Source organism: Typopeltis vanoorti, chromosome 17 (genome assembly GCF_054136105.1).
Source record: "Typopeltis vanoorti isolate ZY-2024b chromosome 17, IOZ_Tvanoo_1.0, whole genome shotgun sequence".
NCBI classification, from domain to species: Eukaryota; Metazoa; Arthropoda; class Arachnida; order Uropygi; family Thelyphonidae; genus Typopeltis; species Typopeltis vanoorti.
Window position 1 is genome coordinate 35,686,497 of NC_143565.1, and position 15,651 is coordinate 35,702,147.

At 34.3% G+C, this 15,651-nt stretch overlaps 1 protein-coding gene across 3 annotated transcripts in view; it reads left to right on the top strand.

Moving 5' to 3' along the window:
• The window catches only part of ema (C-type lectin domain containing ema), a 335,572-nt gene that overhangs the window by 109,009 nt on the left and 210,912 nt on the right, over positions 1-15,651 (top strand). For all 3 annotated transcript variants that reach the window (XM_090407474.1, XM_090407476.1, XM_090407475.1), the window contains exons 10-11: positions 5,236-5,349; positions 12,285-12,534. In XM_090407474.1, the coding sequence (XP_090263600.1) occupies positions 5,236-5,349; positions 12,285-12,534 (364 nt within the window). The remainder of the gene's footprint in view (positions 1-5,235; positions 5,350-12,284; positions 12,535-15,651) is intronic.

Genomic DNA, 15,651 nt, shown 5'->3' on the forward strand with positions numbered 1-15,651 from the left:
GTACTATCTCCCATAAAGGGGACAGACGTAAGCCGTCGGATCTGTTTAAGTTAGGAGAATGAAGTAGAGTTTCACATGCTTCTTTATAAAGGCGTTCCATGAGAAACTGACTTTTGTGAAGAACTCTTGTCTTTTTCCAATGAACTCTGTGTCTAGTGAAGATGGCATGTTCTGCAAGTCCAGACTTTTCAGGTTTAAAGTATTCAATATAAGATTGGTGTTCTTCTAGCCGAATGGAGGCAGATCTTCCCGTTTGTCCGAAATAACATAATCCACAAGAGCACGGAATCTGGTAGACACCTGGATGATTGAGATGTGGAAGCTTGTCCTTTGGAGAAGCGAGAAAGGTGGAGATTTTTCTAAAAGGTCGAAAGGCAACAAAAATATTCAGTGGTTTTAAAATTTTTGCTATACGTTCACTGATGCCTTGTATATAAGGGATGGTAATGCGTGTTATTTCCTCTGTGTTTGAAGAGGGAGACATATTAAATCTACTCAAAGTTCTTTTAATGAAGCAATTCTTATAGCCATTAGATAGAAAGGAAGAAGTTATATATCGTATTTCTTTCTGTAAAAGATCGTCTGTAGAACAAAAGGAGTGGGCCCGATGAACCAGTGTTTTAATAGTTCCTGCCTTTTGACTGGGATGGTGATGAGATTCCGCATGGATATAATGGCCTGTATGAGTCTTCTTTCTATAAACTGAGAAATGTAGGTTACCATCTGGTTGGCGAAGAATTAGAAGATCTAAAAAGGCTAACTGCTTATTTGATTCTACTTCTAGGGTAAACTTGATCCTAGGATGAAATGCGTTTAACTTATTGAGAAATTGTTGAAGTTCATCAGAAGAGCCATTCCATACAGCAAAAATGTCATCGACATATCTGAACCAATGAGTAGGTCTGGGAGAAATATTGTCAAAGATACGTTGTTCAAAATGTTCCATAAAGAAATTGGAGATAGCAGGAGAGAGAGGATTACCCATTGCTGTTCCTTCAATTTGTTGATATAACTTATTTTTAAAAGAAAAATAACCAGAATTTATTACAAAATCAAATAAGTTTACAATGTCTGAAGGAAATTCCTGTTGTAGTAATTCAATACTTTCCGAAAGAGGCACATTTGTAAATAAAGAAACAACATCTAAACTGATCATGATATCAGAAACGTCCAAATGAAGATCTGAAATTTTATTTTTAAAATCCAAAGTATTTTTTATATAAGTATCAGTTCTTCTAGTTGAAGAGGAGAGTAAATTAGATAAAAATTTTGAGATTTTGTAAGTTGGGCAACCTATACAATCTACGACTGGTCTTAACGGAATGCCTGGTTTATGAACTTTTGGAAGACCATACATTTAGATGTTGTTTCTTTATTTACAAATGTGCCTCTTTCGGAAAGTATTGAATTACTACAACAGGAATTTCCTTCAGACATTGTAAACTTATTTGATTTTGTAATAAATTCTGGTTATTTTTCTTTTAAAAATAAGTTATATCAACAAATTGAAGGAACAGCAATGGGTAATCCTCTCTCTCCTGCTATCTCCAATTTCTTTATGGAACATTTTGAACAACGTATCTTTGACAATATTTCTCCCAGACCTACTCATTGGTTCAGATATGTCGATGACATTTTTGCTGTATGGAATGGCTCTTCTGATGAACTTCAACAATTTCTCAATAAGTTAAACGCATTTCATCCTAGGATCAAGTTTACCCTAGAAGTAGAATCAAATAAGCAGTTAGCCTTTTTAGATCTTCTAATTCTTCGCCAACCAGATGGTAACCTACATTTCTCAGTTTATAGAAAGAAGACTCATACAGGCCATTATATCCATGCGGAATCTCATCACCATCCCAGTCAAAAGGCAGGAACTATTAAAACACTGGTTCATCGGGCCCACTCCTTTTGTTCTACAGACGATCTTTTACAGAAAGAAATACGATATATAACTTCTTCCTTTCTATCTAATGGCTATAAGAATTGCTTCATTAAAAGAACTTTGAGTAGATTTAATATGTCTCCCTCTTCAAACACAGAGGAAATAACGCGCATTACCATCCCTTATATACAAGGCATCAGTGAACGTATAGCAAAAATTTTAAAACCACTGAATATTTTTGTTGCCTTTCGACCTTTTAGAAAAATCTCCACCTTTCTCGCTTCTCCAAAGGACAAGCTTCCACATCTCAATCATCCAGGTGTCTACCAGATTCCGTGCTCTTGTGGATTATGTTATTTCGGACAAACGGGAAGATCTGCCTCCATTCGGCTAGAAGAACACCAATCTTATATTGAATACTTTAAACCTGAAAAGTCTGGACTTGCAGAACATGCCATCTTCACTAGACACAGAGTTCATTGGAAAAAGACAAGAGTTCTTCACAAAAGTCAGTTTCTCATGGAACGCCTTTATAAAGAAGCATGTGAAACTCTACTTCATTCTCCTAACTTAAACAGATCCGACGGCTTACGTCTGTCCCCTTTATGGGAGATAGTACTTTACAAATCAGCTAATCTTTCCTAACTTTTTATTGTATTAATTTTTTTTTTTTTTTTTTTTTTTTTTTTTTTTTAGGAAAGTTATTGACCTTTTTAGTTATCTTACACCAGCTACTTAGGTGGCGCTTTTTGGAATTGTCAGTTAATGTTTAATTTTTGTGCCTAATTGTACTGAAGATGCCTGTGACACACGGGCGAAAATTATACCATTAAATAATTTTTCTACGTGAGTTTTTCCGTTATATTTTTATGTATAGTTATGTCTACTCACGGTTTACCTCTTTTAAAACTTATCACCATTTTGTTACATTTCATTTAGCAGTGTTTCAAAGTTTCAGTGTTTTATCAGGATCCTTGATGACATCTCTAGGGTGCCCAATTAAACATTAGAGTAAGAGTGATTATTATAAGAGTGAGAGTAACCTGCCCTGTGAACACATGAGATACAGCCATAGGATATACCGGGAGGCATAAGGCTAGTCACCTTATCCTCGGGACAGCTACGACTCAGAAGAGCTCAAGACAGGCCAGTAGGCCTGCTTGCGGCAGGAAAAACCCCAGATAAACTGCAGAGAAAAACCCTGCTGTCCACTCCCAAGACGAGCTAACTTGGCTATGTCTGAGAAAGATCCTTAGGCTCCTCACATTGGCGACGGTAATAGAATCCAGGATGCTCCTTTCCCCAGGCACATGGTTGCGAAGTGCATAGCCACTGGGGGCTAACCGTTCGAGCAGACAACAATCTGTCTTGAACAATGGAAGCAACACTTTCCATTTGCCTACCTGAACCTTCACTACCATTGACTTAACTTACTCTCCTTCTTCCCACTGTTCAAGTTAATTCAGATCCTACTAGAATATAACAACTTTACTGCTGGGCTGTATGTGATAGAGCTTGAATCAAAATACATAAGATTATATTACTACCAATGGTGCATAATATACACAGATTCAGAGTTCCATACAGGCAATAAGTCTATAGTGACAGAAACATCCAGTGCTCTCTCTCAAATTCAGCATGTCTTTTCTCAATTATGGAAGCTACACTTGGATGTATTCTTTTGTTGTATTTTAAGCCACATTGGATTTAACACCCCCAACCAGCTAGGACGTATATATACGTCCAGATAAATCTGGACACATTGTTTAGCCTTGTTTTGTTTTCCTTCATCCCTCTGCTGTAGTTCATTATACATTAGCATCATTATACATGTTATTCAAATCGTAACATTATATGATTTGAATAACATGGATAAGAAGTGTAAGTTGGTCTCACTATTTCATCCACCTTGGCCGGTAGAGAGGTTAAGGAAAATGAAGCTGTAGATATTACAGCTAGGTCAGCATGTTTCTCAAGCTCCTGTCTGCTGTCACATACATTGATTGCAGACAGATCATAAGACAGACTTTTATCCCAAAGACCAATAATAAGCTCTCTTCGAATCAAGCCTGAACTGTTACATCTACAGTCTATGCAGAGACTGTAAATAGAAGTTGTTCTCACTCGGCTCTTCATAGATCATAGTCAACTTACACATGCCTTTATATTGAAGGGTGATGATATGCTCATGTGAGAGTTTTGTGACACCAGAAAACCATCATTCATATTTTAATCGAATGCGTTCATTTTGCCAGACGAGTGCAGTCGTTATTTTTAGTCGAATTTGTTTGAATCCTTAGGCATATAGACTCGGGCAGATTTTGTCAGACTTACCAAGTGTCTGTTTTGTTTTAAATTTTAACAGAAAATAAACTTTTTTCTATGTATACCATTTACAGTATTTAATTTATATAATGTTGATTTTTGTACATAGTTTTTTAATACCTGGTTGTTTTTTTTATCCATGTTCTGTGAACTTTTTCTTCTTGCTTTTATAAAACTTTTTACACCTATATTTTATACAACTTTCTACACTTGTTTTTTTTATACTTTTTTTTACACTAGACTTTATGTTATCTATACCCATGTACGCTTTTGTTTATTAACTTTTTTTTATCACTTATTATTATGCTTTGATTTTGACTGGTGCAATATCACCGTAGTTGTTCTTGTACCATAAAACCCTAACTCTTTCTAAAGCAGGCAATGAAGATAACCAATATGTTTTGCTGTGTCCTAATATAGTTTTGCATTCTTCATAAACAAAGTCATTAAATAATGTAAGTTCTTTAACCCTTATGTCATAAATGAAAATCATGATAAATTTTAACAAGAATACTTTGAAAGTTAATTGGCAAACAATATAGTACATGGCGTGGTATGGTGTACAGTGTGGCCTGCACACATGGAAGTAATAGTAATACTAATTTCTGAACAGTCTACTACTAGCATTTCATTTCTTCTGCCTGAAATGTCTGGCTAACTTAATGCTGCTATGAATTAATGATAAGCTGCTCATTAAGTTGAATCGTTATAGAGAACTTGCAGGGACTACAAGAATAGTTATCGTTGATAAGCATAGTTTTCCTGTAGTGAATTTTCTTTAGCATTGTACCTGTGGGAATTTGGCCTAGACTTTAAGCAGGTTGTTACAGTGACTAAGCTTATGGTGTTTGGTATAGTAAGAGTTGATTATATTTAAAAGTTAAATTGATAACTGTCTAGAGTTTGATTATTATACAGTTTTATGTAAATATGGAATAAACTTTTATGTGAAAGTTTTTTTTTTTAACATTGCTGCTTTTGCTGTCATACACCATTTGTTATATTTGTTTTTTTATTATCTTTAGGTATTTCTAATAATTTCTCATCAGCCTTTAGTCCAACAGTTGGCTTATATTATTTTAAATGGAGGAATGTCTGTATTTTCTGGAGGGCAAAGACATGATTCATCTTCTTCAAAGGTATAGTTCTTATTAAAGATTAGCAATTCCAAAAATTGAAATGTAAATGCTTAGATAAGTTTTAGGTTGCGTGTTATCCTAGTATTTAGAATTTATTTCAAGGATGTACTTACTCAGTCAAGTCTTTAAACTTATAAATTGTAATTGTTAGAGCAGCCATTGAAATAAATTAATTTAAATCATTCATCAAAGTTTCCTACAATTTTTTAAAAGTTTTTAGGTAATTTTCATCCAGTTTTTGATATGATGATGATATAGAGTACATATCAAATTATTTAATGATAGTATAATTACAATGCATTGTGGACTAAAAGAGGGCTATAAAATTATCTCGATACCCTAAAATTTTTCCTGAGTATAAGCTGAATGTGAAAAGAAAAACTGAAGAAAAAGAAATATTAAAATTTAGTTTATGAAAAAGCTATATACATCTTTATAAAGAGACATCAAAAGCCTGAAATGTGGCAAGGCAGAAGGAATAGATGATATTTAACCAGAAATGCTCAAGTATGGAGGTATGAAAGTCTTATGGGGTGCTGTGCAGCACCCCATAAGTAATGCACAAGTCTGCAGGCCTTCAGAACCCCATAGTTCAGAAGGCCTGCAGAGAGGGACGAATTCCGGACGATTGGAGTAGAACTCTCATAGTACCCATATATAAAAAAGGGAAATAAAACAATGTGAGAATTATTTCTCACATTGTTTTATTTTATTTTATTAGAGGTATTTCTCTACTAAGTGTTCCTGGTAAGGTTTATGCAAGTATCCTTGATTGAGAAGGATTGTGGAAGAAAAGCTTTGTGAAGAACAGCTTGATTCAGGCCAAATAGAGGCTGTCAGGATCAGATCTTGACTTTATGACAAATAGTTGAGAAATCATGGGAATATAACAAAAATCTGTATTTAAGTTTTGTAGATCTGGAAAAGGCATATGGCAAGGTGCCAAGAGAAAAGCTATTCAATACACTACAGTTATATGGTCTCAATAAGGCATTATATCAAGCAATGCTTAGTCTTTACTTGAGTTGTAAGTCAGCAGTTAGAATTGAAGGAAATACAGGAAGATGGTTTAATGTAAAATCTAGTGTGAGACAAGGATGTACATTATCCCCACTGTTATTCATGATCTGTATGGATTACATTATGAAGGAAAGTGGTATTAAACCTGATATCAAAATTCGATGTTAATGTCAGCTCTTTGCTTTATGTGCACGATGTTATACTTTTCGCCTAGTCTAGTTATAAGATTGGAATAATATTCCCCGGTTATTGTTTTACCCTTTTCAAGATAATTAATAAACAAAATGCCTTTGGCATTCCAAAACACTATTGCCATGACCTTTCCTGCTGATGGAACTGATTTTGTCTTCTTTGGCACTGAACAACCAGCTTCTGTTCACTGTTTTGACTGCTGTTTGGATTCTGGTGGGTAATGGTGAATCCAATTCTCTCCAACACCAATGCCATGACCTTTCCTGTTGATGGAACTGACTGTCTTCTTTGGCACTGAACAACCAGCTTCTGTTCACTGTTTTGACCGCTGTTTGGATTCTGGTTTGTAATGGTGAATCCAACTCTCATCCATAGTAATAAATCGATGCACAAAATAAGTTTTATTCTTGTTAAAATGCTCCAAGCACTGTTCAGAGATTTTCATACGAGTGCATTTTGATCTGCTGTGAGCATGCACGGCACCCATCTTGTGCAAAGCTTTTTAACATGCAAATCTTCATGCAAAATATATTCTACATGTTCTTTTGAAATGCCTATAATCTCAGCAATTTCATGCACTTTTACTTGTTGGTCATCCAATATCATATTGTGCACTTGATCAATAATTTTTGGTGGTGTTACACTTTTTGGACGTCCTTCACGTGGATCATCTTTAAGGCTGCTGCGGTCACTTTAAACTCGGCAGCCCATTTCTTAATTGTCGAAAACGAAGGAGAAGAATGCCCATAAACTTTTATGAACTTTGAATTGGTATGAAACCTTCTTTTACAAAGAATTTTATAACCGCATAATTCTCAATTTTATCCATTTCAAGGGATACAGACAACACTTGTTTCAGACAGCTATATAAAAAAAACTACTTGATAGAATGACTTGCAATTTCACATGGATGCCTATTACAGATGCACCAACTTAGAAAAAAAAAATCTTGCTGATAGTGTTGCCATCTATGGTCAAGGTCAAGAACTTTTCATACCACCCTCATATCTGTGATTGCTGTTGTGTCATATTTTAGAACCTCTGCTGTGATACCATTATGTCCTGCCATTTTTCATTTCTTTAATAGCTTTTCTTTTTTATCTCCAATTTAGGTGGTATACTGGTATGAATTTTTAATTCACCTACTTCTTTTTTTTTTTATTTCTGTTGGTATTCTACCGCTGCTATTGTTCAAGATTTGATTAAAATGTTGTTTCCGTTTTTCCAATTGTTCTTCTCTTGTCACTAGAATTTTTCAATTGAGATCCTCATTGGGACATTCTTTTGCATGGCTTCTCCAGAAACTTTTCTTATAATACTCTGTTCTACTGTTATACTTGTCTACACCATGTTGTGATCTCAATGCCGGTTCTTCAAACCATTGTCATTTTTTCTAACACTTCTCGTAGCTTTTTTTTATTAAAAATCTTATAATTATCTTATTTATCTTAAGTTCAGTTTCTTTTTGGGGAGGATTTCTTGCACATAATTTCAGCTTTATTTTTTACCTTTCATTCACTAGTCTCCAAGTTTCTGCCAATAACCATTCTTCTTTCTTTTAGCATATCCTAAACCATGTTCTGTATCTTTAAGAACTTTTTTTTAACCTTTTTTCCCCTAATTTAGACTATATCATGATTCCTTATATCCTCTCCTCCATCAAAATTAATATCCATATTTTCTCTTAACTTTATTTTAAACTCATTACAAACTTCAGCATTTTGTAATTTAGCAATATCATATTTCCATCTATTAAATGCTTTCTCCTGATGGTTTTTTTGAATATATAACTACATAGATTCTATTATTAGGTGATATGAGCCAATATCAGCACTTATTTTATTTTGAACATCTAATAACATTTTCCTGCACCTTTGGCTGATGGCAATGTGATCTATTTGATATGTAAAGAGAATATTTTATGTATTCTCTTGTGCTGGAAGATTGTGCCATCTATTACTAAGTTATGTTTGCCACACAGTTCCAACAGCTCATTTCTCTCTCCCAAACCCTGCTTGTCCATTACTTTCTCCAGCCCTTCATTATTTGTACCAACTTTAGCGTTGAAGTCACCCATGAGAAGTATGCTCTCTCTTTACAATGTGTCATCATCAAGGTCTTATCAAATAGACTGTAAAACCTTTTCTTCACAGGATGCATTTTCAGTTGGGGTATAGCACTGAACAACTTTTAGCCTTTCAAATTTAGTTTTAAGATTTACTGTTATTATTCATTCTGAAATCAGTTCTCACCCAATCATTGCTTGACTAAATCTTTTTCTCATGAGGATTCCAAGATGTATATCCGTTATATTAGGCATCCTTGAATAAAGAAACACATTCCCACTGGGAAAATTTTATTCTACCAATATCATTCCATCTTACTTTGCAAAGCCACAATAATTCAATTTTATATTTTTCCATCTCCTTTCTTAGTTGTGCTAATTTAAATGTTTAATAGTATTTTAACACCACTGCCAATTCTTGTTCTAATTTTCCAAGCTTTACTTGATACTAAGTAGTCTGTGTGAAACTTAAACTGTATTTAAATTTTGGGAGACTTGCGGGTTGTTAGCCCAGAGAGTTCCTATTCTGGTGGTAGGGCTGCTGCTACCTTAGCATCCTGATATGCAATTTATACACAAGTATTTACCTCTCGTGTAGATGTTTTGGTTATACCACCAATACCCACTCACCAGAGCCTCATTTGTGATAACAGATTCTACCACGAGAATATGAGAGCGGCATTTGAGCGGGAGAGGCTAAACTAAACTTCATGGAAAAACTTCGGAAAGAATATAGAAAACAAATATCACAAAAGATGCTAAAATGTACTGAAGGCAAACAATGATGGTGACAAAAAAACTGAGGATTCTGACTGTCTGGAATAATCACTTTGAAAGACTGTGGAAAGGCAGCTAGACTTGATAATATTCAATTAGAAATGCTCAAAGACAGAAATATAAACGTTTTATAGGATTAAACCACAGAGTTCAGAATGCCTGCTAAGAAGGCTGAATTATAGATGATCACAGTACAGTTCTCATAGTACCTCTCTATAAAAATGGAAATAGAACTTAATGTTAGAATTAGAAGAATTTCCCTACAGAGTGTCTTAAGTAGGATTTATACAACCATACTTGAAAAGAGGCTAAGAAAAATTGCAACATGAGAAGAACGAGGCGGGTTGATGGATTGACTGAGGGGTTGTCAGGATCACACAAATAGTTGAAAAATCATGAGTATAACCAGACCTGTATTTAAGTTTTGTAGATCTTGGAAAGGAGTATAATAAGATGCCAAGATTATACTCCAGTATTACACTTAGATGATGCATTTGGAGTATAGAGAACAATCGATAGACTGTATTTAAATCAGTGGTCAGAATTCACAGAAAGATGATTGATGTACAATCCGGTATAAGACAAGATACAAGATGCCCATTATCTCCACTCTTATTCGTCATGTATATGGAACAGATCATAAAGTTAAAATCTATATCAAAATCTATATGAAGATAATTCATTAAGCAGATGAATTAAATCCCAGCATGTATTGGTAAAATCTCTAATGATATGTGAGTAACTTATGTTCATTTTTACATGTTTTTTTTTTTTTTTTTTTTTTTTTTTTTGTTTTTGTTTAGGAGAATGTACTTGGAGTAATGTTAATTTTTTTTTGACTGAAATAATCTTTCCTGTTTCAGAGAAGGGAGAATTAAAAGGGAAGAAAGAAAACTTTTGGATTTGGAGTTAGACCATATAAATGATCAGCTCGCGAGTGTGTTGTGTGTGTATTTACAAGCATAACTGATGAGTTGAATTGTCTTCCAGGAATTTTGGGGTAGGATTTTGGCATCCCCAAATGTGACACACCCTACTTAAGGTGGGTCACATTTGTTAGGGCTGATTTCAGAATAATAATAATGGTTAAAAAGGCTACATGCTTATCCCATGAAAGTTGGAAGTAAAATTCCTCTGATATGGTCTTGTTAGAAGTTCTCTGCATTATTCAAGATAAGTGGGATGAATTGACTTTTGTGTAAAAAGAAGCTAGGGCTGTTTTGGTTTCATTGAATGCTTCACCACTGAGTAGTGACTTAGTGATAAGTGTACAAAGAAATAGTTGTGGATGATCTTGTAGCTTTGAAACCTTTGTACTTTACATAGTTTGTCAGTGGAACAAAAATGGAGTGTATCATTGTCAGAAAAAGATAGGATTTTAGTTTAGTGAAATTGAATGTCACTGATATAAAGGACAATTTTAGGTAAGAATAAACTCGGTACACTTCATCAGTATTCAAGTCTGAAGAAAGAAAGCTGTTCGTTATGAATTCCAGTAAAGTACTTGTTAGGAACCTAGTCATCCATTTACTATTAATTGACTTAAGGAATTCACAACGTACAATAGAATATAATTAAATTAAACTTGAATATATATTTCCAATATTTCGCCAACGTCATGTTGCCATTTTCAAAGGAACTTACAGTCAAGACGTGCACGCAGGCACTATATATAAATATATGTAGTGCCTGCAATATATATATATATTAAAGTTTAATTTAATTTATATTCTATTGTACGTTGTGGATTCCTTAAGTTAATTAATAATTATGTATAACCAGTGTATAAGCCTTTCTATGAGAATCCATTTACTAAGAATGAAAGAAAGATTACCATCCTGTAGTCTTTCTTTCTACTGATAAAGTGTCCTAAGTATTGCCTTGGGACACCTTGTCTGTGCTTCAAACTCAGTCAGATGTCTTTGAAATGAGAATAACTGCATTTTATCTCGCTTTCCATAACACATCTCTGTATACTATGGAAAGGTTCAGATGGATAATTTAAGTGGATTAAGGCTGGAGGCCATACTGATTCTTTAACTAAACATCCAGATAATGGAGTTGACTATTGATTGGTCTTCATTATTTTAGACAACACTAGAAGTAGCATTGTGGCATTTTTGTTATAAAAAAAAAAGGGGGGGGAACGATAACTTCAGCTATAAATTACACTCTAATTCAACACAAAGCACCTATAATATACAACATACAAAGCGAATGTTGTATATTTTAAGTTAGCTTGTTTGAATATTTGTATTTTTGTACGTTATGCAAAATATACATTGTGTTAGGCCCAGTGGCTCTGGCCAGATATCATTATGGCAGCTAATTGTATCACGCATACATCACCGGATATAACACTATAATCTGGTTATGTATGTGTTTCCTTTGTGGCGGGGGGGGGGGGGGGCTTTGGTTTAAGCCCCTTGTTCCTAAATAGAAAAATAATTTAATAGAATTTACACTTCTTTCCAGCCAAAGGGACATTACTGACTGCACAGTGATGTGCTGCTAACTTGCACACACAACTAGTTATGTTTGAAAGAGTAGATTACGTGTGCTTTACATCTGTGTATTATATGTGCTGTTGATTGTTGTATTATATGTGCTCTTTTAATCATGAGCAGAGGTCTAGTTCTCTTGAACTGGACCTCTGCTCTGGTGATCAGTTGGTCATTTGAAGCCTAATAAGTGAGGTGGTAGTATAACACTGAGAGAAAGAGGTTCCCAGAGTCATTGGAATTCAGTGATTTGTACAGTTTCATTTTTACTTATGTTTAAATTCAAGTCCAAATATCAAGTTCTGATTATTTTAGGAATGGCTGTTTAAATACTGAAAGGATGAAACTTTATTCCTCTCCCCACCTTCTTATGTATTTAGGGTGATATAACATCTGAGCCAGAGTTTGTTGCTCCAGAGGAAAGTTTGGAGAAATTATTGGAGTCAACAATTCATAGCAGGACAAGTAGTGAACAGGAAGAAATGGAAGATGCATCTGTATCATCAGAAGGGACTCATCTGTCAGACACTTCACTTTCACTTGAAATAAGTGACAGTTCTCATTCAGAACTTCCTTCAGAGCCTAGAAATGCTGAGAAAGCTGTATCCAGTCTGCAAACAAATATAAAAGGTAATTTTGTCTAATTTTATATTTGTTATTGATGTCTAGAATGGTTTACTCGAGAAAATTTTTTTTTCTATATGTAAAAAAATTGCTCCATTGTGAAAATACTTAATATTACATTGCCTTGTGGTGTAATTATTACCGCAATCTGTTGATATACCAGGGAAAAACTCTTGGTGAACATATTGCACAACACATCAGACATTGATACCACCTTTTTCAAGATAATATTATCCTGTCATGCTAGGTGACACCCAGCATTCTTGAATTCTTAACAAGTCTCACTTTGTTGCTATTATGAGACAGTAAGAAAAATCTTAGTCTACAGAGATCAAGCACATCTGTTAAATCCCAGACATTAAAACATAGTTTTAATCTGTCTGCTACAAAGCAATGATTCTGTTTGTAAGAATATATTTGCTTACACAACTGGTACATGTACAGACAGCATTCTAGTTAACAACCAGACAAAGCAATGATTCTGTTTGTAAGAATATATTTGCTTACACAACTGGTACATGTACAGACAGCATTCTAGTTAACAACCAGACTTGGTAGCATGGGAATGCTATAGATCAGGGCACTTAAACGGATACTAGTAACAGAATCCCCTCCCTAACTTTTTTTTTTAATATGTCTCACTAAGTGAATAGGAGTTCCATGAAGTGATTAGTAGTTCTGTATCATTGTAGAATATTTTCTTTGTGTGAGAAGTCAATAAAAGAGTAATAATGAAGAGTAAAAACATTATGTTATAAAAAATATAATTTGTTACATTTTTGTTAATGAAATGGCCCTTTATTATGCATATTCTTCTGTGGTTTATTAAATTTAAAAAATATATTTTGTTTAGAAAGTTGTTTTTTTCTGGTCTAAAGCTACTCGCTTATGGTGAATGTTACATTTGTTCGAATACTTGTCAAATCTAGAGTATATAGGTGTGAACACAGGGTTATTCTATTTCTTCCTTGTGGCATCAGCCACAAACTGAATAGAACAGATTGAATGTAGACTTTGCACAGTTTACTTTCACTCCTTATATATTAGTGGTATATGCAGGGTTGGGGAAGTTCAGACCTCTTGATTTTCAGCACTTCTCTGCCTGAAAATCATTAAGTGGGCTCTCATTTATGATAGTTGATTTGAAAATCTGTCTCTTTGAAAATTTCCTAGTAAATTCGTTAGTTTACATTTAAATTCTAGAAAATTTTTATTTCGCACTACCCACCAGAAAGTCACTACCTGATCCACCTGGTAGCACACAGTACTACCAGGTAGATCAGGCAGTGTCTTAATTACTATGTTCCATATAGTAATGGCTCCTTACCTGGTGGTGAACTTAATTTAAAACTTGGTTTGTGAGTTTGAATACTGCATGATGTTTATATTATTTGTGCATTACAAAGATTTATTTTATTTTAACACTCTTTTTAATAAATTTGTATTAAAAAAAAAAAAAAAAAAAAAGAAAGGTCTGGTTAAGAGCAGAAGTGCAACAGCTGGTGAAAATGTTTCTAAAGTAACCTGTGGAACAAGTAAAACATTTCAGCTACTTAGGCACGATTTTTAGTGAAGATGATAAATATTTCTATAAACATAGAAATAGACAACAGAATCAGCAAAGCTGGTATGGTGAGAAGTCAATTGAATAAATTCATATGGAATAAGAGAGAAATTAGTCGGAACACTAAATTAGCTGTATACAAGACAGTGTTCAAACCAGTTTTAACTTATGGATCTGAGAGCTGGGTCAGAAGTAAAACACTTGACCAAAGACTAGAGACTACAGATATGAGAGTCCTAAGAAAGATTATAGGCGTGAACAGATGGCATCAATGGCAATATCATATTAAAAACGAGGATATTAGGAAAGAACTTGACATTGTCAGCATCCAGGAATGCGTTAGCAGAGCTAATCTCAGGTGGTATGGTCACTTAAACAGAATGGGCGAAAAAAGATTACCAAAACAAGTGTTCTCTGCTAGGTTGGCAGCAAAATGACCCAGAGGAAGACCACAATATAGGTGGATTGATAAGGTACAAAGTGCCTTAGACGATAGAAATATAAGATCTGATAATGTTGGAGTCTTGACAAGTAACAGACTGATTTGGAGGAAAATTATAGATAGGAAGTTAGTAATCATGTAATTTTTTTCGTGTAGTACTATCATATCCTGTATATCCCTTGAGGGTACATGACACGAATTTGATGATGATGATAAATTTAGTAATATGGAAGGTGGACAGTCACATCCTACTGTTTATAGGGAGCTATATATTACTCTGTCATCTGTAATGTCTTGAAAATGCTGGTAGAATGAATTCAATGGAACCATGAAGGAAAATTGCTTTATTTCTTAGATACATATTCCCATGTATGTTGAATAGTTAAATGAAAGAAACATTCCTCTCTCACAATGTTATTTGGGAGAAAGGAGATTGTTCAACGAAATAAAAAGAAGATTGTTATGAAGCTTTAATACCAGTTCACTAAAGGCTGGGCATATCTTGAGCACTCGAAGCTTATGTATCCTTTTGTTCCCCTCCCCCTCCCATTGTTTTCAATTGTGAATGGCACTGGCATTTCATGGATACAAAACACCTTCAAGAACTTCCATTTTCCATGAAGAGAAGCATGCATTTGGTTTAAACTATCCATGAACTGTTTCATTTATCTTTGTGGAAATGCTTCAGGAACTGTACGTCTGAAGCCATAGGTTGTCTGTTACTTTGAAACACTAAGGATGATGGACTCATTAAAGCAATTTATCAATCATTTGGTATCAATATATTGATAATTCAATTAATTTATCAATGATCTAGTTGACTTTAAACAGAAGGTCTTAGGTGATGTCAGATGTCTTTCCTACTATGTATCGTTTCATCATTGCTGTGACTAAACTAATTATCTAAGGAAGCACTGCTTTTGTTGGACAATACCCCCAGAACATTCACCGTACACTGAAAAGATAATGTGGCTGTGGATGTGTAAAAGTTCAGTTGAGTTTCTTCTGCCAAATACTGCCTGCCTCTTACTCATTTCACTTAATGAATAAGGGCATTATAGCAAATTTTAAACACTACTACCTTTTGGCAGACATTTAGCAAGATGTTATAAGAAAC